This window comes from Portunus trituberculatus, chromosome 47 (assembly GCF_017591435.1).
Source record: "Portunus trituberculatus isolate SZX2019 chromosome 47, ASM1759143v1, whole genome shotgun sequence".
NCBI classification, from domain to species: Eukaryota; Metazoa; Arthropoda; class Malacostraca; order Decapoda; family Portunidae; genus Portunus; species Portunus trituberculatus.
The window spans coordinates 30,496,412-30,503,911 of record NC_059301.1 but is presented as its reverse complement, the minus strand read 5'-3'; the positions used below and the strand labels follow the sequence as shown (position 1 = coordinate 30,503,911).

Sequence of the window (7,500 nt, the reverse complement as noted above, 5' to 3'; positions counted from 1 at the left end):
CTTCCTGATCGTGTCCAGTTTCCAGTGTTATGAATGGAATGACCCGCCGTCCTATTTCGTAAATAGATCACCTTCCAAAGAAATACATTAATATAGTTTTCAGTTATTCTTTTAATACATTGAAATTTAAATATATTAAAATATATTGCATACTTGTTATTATGGTAACTTGTTAGATATCTACTAATAAGGCTCGTGTGGGAATCTGTATTGGATCTATTGTTGCCTCGGCTTTCACTTTCGCCATTTTGGTAATGAGCACCACATAATGGTTTTTTCCATTCTGACCACTCTAGGAGTTTATGAGTATTGAAAAAATGGTAATACAATACTGTAGTGTATCATATATATATATATATATATATATATATATATATATATATATATATATATATATATATATATATATAGAGAGAGAGAGAGAGAGAGAGAGAGAGAGAGAGAGAGAGAGAGAGAGAGAGAGAGAGAGAGAGAGAGAGAGAGAGAGAGAGAGAGAGAGAGAGAGAGAGAGAGAGAGAGAGAGAGAGAGAGACATGCATTTATACAAACAAATAAATAAGCATACATATACACACACATACATACTACATGCATACCTACATACACACATACATACAAGTTGATTGATATTGCTGAGAAATCCAGAGGTGGTGGTGGGAGTTGACAGGAAGCAACAGCGTGAGTGAGGGAAAGGAAGTGGAAGGAAAGAGGGGGAACATGAGTAGAGGAGAACAATCTCATACTGAAGGGAAAATGTCGTTCTTCAGGAAGTACACTTTGGCCTGGGACCTTTCGGGATCAACGCCGCTCGCTATGAGGCAGTCGATTTCACTTGGCCAGTTTCTTTCGTGGACGTCAAAGTTTTCACTGGTCGAGGGAGTCCTGAGGTAGATCCTTGGGGCTTCCTGTTGCCCCTCACTCCTTGGGTGTGGATCGTGCTGCTACTATTGGTTCTGTTTTTGTCTGCTGGCTCTATTTTCCTCTTCACTAAATTTTCGTGGAAAGATCTGGGTAGCATGGGAAACTTAAGTACAATAAACCTACATTTTGTCGGCATAATGTTACGGCAGTGTGAGTTTCCAAGGTTAATATAACAATATCACGCTAATTTGAATAACTTTTTTTTATCATTAAGATGCATCCATATTCAATCATACACTTTTGCATCCTTAGTCAGATATAATTTTTACATTTCAAATCGAATCGATGTAAATAAATCAGTGTACATGGCAGCATCTTACGTGTAATCTCTAACGCTGCTAGCCGTGTGGGTGGGTGGTGGCGGGTGGTGGTGGCAGCGCGTGGTGCTGGGCGTGTGGATGCTGATGACCATGGTGCTGACGCGGAGCTACGAGGGCAACCTTATGTCGCTGCTGGCCGTGAGACACCTGCCCCAGCCCTACCAGACCCTCAGGGACGTGGTGGACGACCCTTCGGTGGTCATGGTCTGGCACAAGCAGGGAGCACCCATTCAGTCTGTTATGGTACGTAAATACACACACACACACACACACACACACACACACACACACACACACACACACACACACACACACACACACACACACACACACACACACACACACACACACACACACACACACACACACTCTCTCTCTCTCTCTCTCTCTCTCTCTCTCTCTCTCTCTCTCTCTCTCTCTCTCTCTCTCTCTCTCTCTCTCTCTCTCTCCCACCATATGATGATCAGTTAATATGAAGTTTGTGATGATTTTGTGACAAATAATATTTCTAATATGAATGTATGTGCATGAAAGATTTGTTTAAGACAGGACGCTACGTCTGGGATCTTTAGTGAAGTGAAGGCGAGTGAGGAGCAAGGGCGCCTGTTGGTGTTACCTTTAATCGAGTATGGTGCCATTCTTGACAAGGTTATAAATCAAAGAATAGCAATCATAGACTACGTGAGGATAACGAGAGCTACCAGCAGCAGGCATTTTTCTCTTACAGGTGAGTAAGAGGTAATTTTACACACACCACAAATAGAAAATGGAAGGTTTCCTAAAGGAATGTTAGAGAAGTTGATGTAAATGTGGTGAATGAATGTGGTAAAGCGGGTTTTGGTCTTTTCTAGGAAGATGTGACTTCTACATTGGGCAGGAAAATATTATGGCCCATCCCGTTGCTATGATTGGCCAGAAAGACAGTCCCATCATCCCATCTCTGAACGCACGGTGAGGAACAAACTTTAGGTAATAAGAGTGAAATATTCGGTGCTTCAGGTATTTTTCTTACAAAGGCATTAAAGAATACTATGTACGTAGTATTATTAATGATCTGTGTAGACTATGTGTGAATGATTTGAAGGATGCTGAGAATTTAGATGTTTAAAGCATTTACATACTAAGGATGATATTACAACTATCGTAAGCTGGAGGCAAAATTGTCGAAAAATTGTACAAGATAATTCTTACCACTATTTGCCTCCTGGCAACGACGACTGACGACGACCTCAGCGACTAGTTATCGTGGACAAGGTTATCTGGTAACCCCTGACGACAAGATCGACGACATTAGGCGAATCATGGAACGCATAACTAAAACCTCATTTCCAAGAAAAACGGAGCTTGATTTTTCTTTTCTTTTTTATTTATTTTTTCACACAAACAATAATGCCAGTCTTTTCCCCAAAAAGTTTACTAAGTGTTTCGTCATTGCAGAATAACGTCAATGACCGAGGCTGGTCTTTATAACTACTGGAACAACGAGGGAATCGCGAATTACAGTGCATGTGAGCGAGTAAAAACAAAGACCACCATCATCAGTTCGTCTCTCTCCCTCAGGCAGTGCTGGGTAGGGAAATTTTTGTGTGTCTGGCAGTAATTGGCAAGGATCTTGCTGTACCTCAACCAGCTCTAGATATGGACATTGTGCATGTTTGAACTTCTACTTCACCCTTATTTTCTCCTCCATATATGATTTTGACATATATTGATAAATGAATTTAGATGAATTAAATATGTTAATTTTTCATAGAATTATATATACATTATTGTGTAACACAGAGGCGTATTGGTGAGAAAATTAAGCTTTCACTTTAATTGCATCAGTAACGTCCAATACATGTGAAGACTAACAATACGTATAACATGCAGGCCATGGTGGTGGTTCTGGCGGGAGGCCTGGCGGTGGGTCTCCTCTTTCTTAGCGTGGAGGTGGTGTTTGTTGCGTCTTGCGTCACTGACTAAAATGTAATTATAACTAGAACTATAAACATTAATTGTAGCCATGATTCTTGCTATAATTCTTGTTCTCATCTTTTGCTATAATCTTCTCTTAAGGATAACTTGGAGATGACTATTACAATGTAAATACATTATAAGGAAAGCCTTCATCCTTTAAGCAAAAGAATACAAAAATATATTTCATATTAGTTGCTCTCACTTTTATTCTATAGTTGTTTAAGCTCCACCAATCAATTATTACATTAAGTTTGTCATAAGGTCGTTCATGCCTTAATTATTCTATTATTTTCGGATTCGTTTTCAGAATGAAATGCTTCCTTGACAAACATTCGCTTTATGTCACTCGAATAAAAGCGGTAAAAAGAGATGTGTTTCATAAGCTGTTATATCTGTTATTACATTGCCACCGAATGAAACACACACACACACACACACACACACACACACACACACACACACCGCGTAGTGTAATGGCTAGCACGCTCGACTCACAATCGAGAGGACTCGGGCTCGAGTCTCGGGAAGCGGCGAGGCAAATGGGCAATCCTCTTAATGTGTAGCCCCTGTTCACCTAACAGTAAATAGGTACGGGATGTAACTTGAGAAGTTGTGGCCTCGCTTTCCCGGTGTGTGGAGTGTGTTATGGTCTCAGTCCTACCCGAAGATCGGTCTCTGAGCCCTGAGCTCACTCTGTAATGGGGAAGACTGGCTGGGTGACCAGGAAGCGACCGTGGTGAATTACACACACACACACACACACACACACACACACACACGGCATAGCAGCTCAATGGTAAGCACGTCCTACTGACAACTGGGAGGGCCAAGAATTTAATGTCAGATTTTCTTTGCATTGTAACCCCTGTTCACGTGGCAGTTATTAGGTACCTGGAAAAAGTCTGAAGTTGTTACTCACTGTCAAGTAGGAGAAACAAATTTTGAATAGAAAAATACATACGGGGTGGCCTGACCATCGAGGGCCTGGTCTACTAATTTGATATGGCGCTATCTGGCAGTCCCATTATCGAATTGTCATATACTTCCATGAAGTTGAGTGCTTATTTCAGTGATATGTATGTCTGCTAATATATAAGAATGCAGTAATATGTGAATTTTCGGCTGTAAGGGTGCAATGTGAATAAACCGAAATATCATTATGTATCATTATTACTTTCTCTCTCTCTCTCTCTCTCTCTCTCTCTCTCTCTCTTTTCCTTCTGTATAAAAATATTGGTTGTGCACTAGGCTTTTTTTTTTTTTTTTTTTTTTTTTAGTGTATATATAACACTTAAACATTTCAGTGCCGATTCAGATTGAAAGGTTATCTTAGCAGCAGCTGTCAGTGACTGTGACATTCTGCAGGGTGTAGGCGGTGCTGCATCATATAAGACGGTGTCGCTGCATGTCGAGACTCACTTGGGTCCTTCCTGTCTCCTGCTGTGGACAGAGCCGCTCCTTCACACCACATCTCTGCGCCTCGGTCTTTCCTTGGTAACGGTACCGGCCTGCAGGGAGGCTTCCAGCAGCAGGTGATAGAGGTGATCCGCGCTTATATGTGGCAAATATCAATTTTATATAATGCTTTTAGGAACAATATATCTGTAGAACAAATATCTGTAGAAGCAAGTAAAGGAAATGGCCTCTCGTCTTCGAAAGGAAACGTGTTTATACGAAAGGCTGAGATTTTTGTGGCTGCGTTCTGCTGGTCTCTCTCTGAGGGCAATTGCACGGCGGTCCGGCAGAAGTTTACACACAGTGAGGCGCTGGGTGTCCCGATGGGAGCAACAAGGACGCCTCCGTGGTCAAGTTCAAGATCAGGGCTTCTGCCGAACTATGGTTGCAGATACTGATAAGAATGTCACTCAAGTTATGACGGAACGGAATCTCTCCGTTGCTCACAAAACACTTTTCCTCCCGTGGCTGAATGCCGTAATAGAGTCCCCGCCGAACTATATTAGCAGGAATTACGATGCGATGCTTTCAGGATTATTACCACTCACAGCGAAATTATATGAATAAATAAATGTATGAACATATTTCTTAAATTTACTATTTAATCCCTTAAACGAGGTTCCTTATGTTTCGCCGGACGGATGAATTTGTTCCACATTTAGATGAAATTATTGATGCTGTATCACCTCCATCGTGAATTGTCCTCTTGGAGGAAATATTGTTGAATAGTGATCTGATTCGCGCTTGGTAAGCCTTTTTTTTAAGAACGAAAATGTTATTAGCTTCTTGAAAGTGTGTGTGTGTGTGTGTGTGTGTGTGTGTGTGTGTGTGTGTGTGTGTGTGTGTGTGTATATATATATATATATATATATATATATATATATATATATATATATATATATATATATATATATATATATATATATATATATATATATATATTATTGTTTATCAGAGACTGTTTACATTTGTTGATGAAATACTTCAATATCAGAGTGGAAAGATAAAAAGAAAAGTGAAAGAAGAAGGTGGCTGAGCTTTGGGAAGAGTGTTACCAATGCATAAGAATGCATTGAATTAAATAGATCCGAATATTGAATTGCTTTATACAAAACTTGAAATAAACTTCAACTGACATGAAGATTTTCCTCTGCAAGATTTGATTCGCAGCAGCATTGCGGCAGATATCATGTAGTGTTGTGCAATGGTCGGATAGCTGATGTCGGTAAGCAGTTCTTTTGTCCTCTTCGCCAGCCACGCTATGGAATTCTCGGGTCCCTTCTGCATTTGGTCGTCTTCCGTATCTTGGGTCGTGTTGGTATTCGTGGTCTTGCTGGAGGGCAATTCGGGTAGGTTTACATTATTTGCCTAGTAGCAGTTTTTCATAAACACATGGTTTAGGTAAAGATTTTTCCCATGAAAACTAGATAGCGTTTTAATGTGACATTTTCCCTTGACCACACGTGTCATTACTTCAATAACTGCCATATGTCACAATAATGGTCGTGTTATCACTTACACACAGCCTTGGAGGCCGGCTGGGATGCTGACGCGGCTGCGGCCGTGAGAGACGTTCTGTTGGCATCATCAGAAAGCGACTCGTCACTGGTCATTATTGCAGAAAACAGTTTGTTGGTGAGACTTTGCGCTTTTGTCCGTCCTTCATTAATAAGAAAACATTAAATGCATTTTCGTAGATACTCTTGATGAATTAAAAAAAAATTATTATTCCAGTCTGAAATAAAAACATTCATTGGGGTCTCGCGGAGCGTTGTGCTATTTGAAGCTGCCAGGAATGGGTCGCGGCTCTCTAAGGTGGTTGTTACACATGCCCGCCAGGTAAGACTCTGTGTAAGGCTAGTGTGCTCCTGTCGTAACAGTTGTCCTTGCTGTCATGATGACGGTGGAGGTGCTGCTAATAGTATCCGTAATTATGATATTGGTATTAGCAACATGACGTCTACTTCCTTACCACCTTGTGTTCTTGGCCGTGTGGTCGCGGGCAGGTGCGGATGGCGTCGTGGATGGTCGTGGTGGTGGTGGTGAGTGACGACCCAGTCTTCCTGGCTGCATTTGCCCAACAAGCCCGTGAGGGTCGCCTGCTGGTGTGGGCCACGAGGCTCATTGTGGTGAGCCGCCGCGTCCCGCACAGCCTTTACCCGCTCCACCAGACTCTAGCCCTCACCAGCTCCCTCCTGCTGGTGGTGGATGTCGCGGCGGGAAATGCCAGGTGTGTGTGTGTGTGTGTGTGTGTGTGTGTGTTTCACTGTTTGATCTGCTGCAGTCTCTGACAAGACAGCCAGACGTTACCCTACGGAACGAGCTCAGAGCTCATTATTTCCGATCTTCGGATAGGCCTGAGACCAGGCACACACCACACACCGGGACAACAAGGTCACAACTCCTCGATTTACATCCCGTACCTACTCACTGCTAGGTGAACAGGAGCTACACGTGAAAGGAGACACACCCACCCGATCGGGATTCGATTCCCAGGCCGGGGAATCGAACCCCGGTCCTCTGGCTTGTGTGTGTGTGTGTGTGTGTGTGTGTGTGTGTGTGTGTGTGTGTGTGTGTGTGTGTGTGTGTGTGTGTGTGTGTGTGTGTGTGTGTGTGTGTGTGTGTGTGTGTGTGTGTGTGTGTGTGTGTGTGTGTGTGTGTGTGTGTGTGTGTGTGTGTGTGTGTGTGTCTGTGTGGAAGCTCTGTTGTACACATACGAGCCTCTCATTTACTTTGCTTTTCCCATGACCAGCATGTGACTGTCTACTCCTCTGTATGCTTTTGAAAAAAGGTCACGGCCAAACAGATCGCCGCTGTTCCAGGGCTACTGGGTGGATGGTGCTGC

General features: G+C 42.5%; 2 protein-coding genes across 2 annotated transcripts in view; both read left to right on the top strand.

Moving 5' to 3' along the window:
* The window catches only part of LOC123498189 (glutamate receptor U1-like), a 6,493-nt gene extending 2,888 nt beyond the window's left edge, over positions 1-3,605 (top strand). The window contains exons 6-10 of the mRNA XM_045245354.1: positions 749-1,084; positions 1,250-1,484; positions 1,791-1,968; positions 2,093-2,192; positions 2,679-3,605. Of these exons, the coding sequence (XP_045101289.1) occupies positions 749-1,084; positions 1,250-1,484; positions 1,791-1,968; positions 2,093-2,192; positions 2,679-2,841 (1,012 nt within the window). The 3' untranslated portion in view covers positions 2,842-3,605. The remainder of the gene's footprint in view (positions 1-748; positions 1,085-1,249; positions 1,485-1,790; positions 1,969-2,092; positions 2,193-2,678) is intronic.
* Positions 3,606-6,552: 2,947 nt separating this feature from the next.
* Positions 6,553-7,500, top strand: part of LOC123498188 (glutamate receptor-like) — an 8,326-nt gene continuing 7,378 nt past the window's right edge. Inside the window, exons 1-3 of the mRNA XM_045245353.1 lie at positions 6,553-6,564; positions 6,662-6,887; positions 7,408-7,500. The exon at positions 7,408-7,500 is cut by the window's right edge and continues 100 nt beyond it. Coding sequence (XP_045101288.1) covers positions 6,553-6,564; positions 6,662-6,887; positions 7,408-7,500 — 331 coding nt within the window. The remainder of the gene's footprint in view (positions 6,565-6,661; positions 6,888-7,407) is intronic.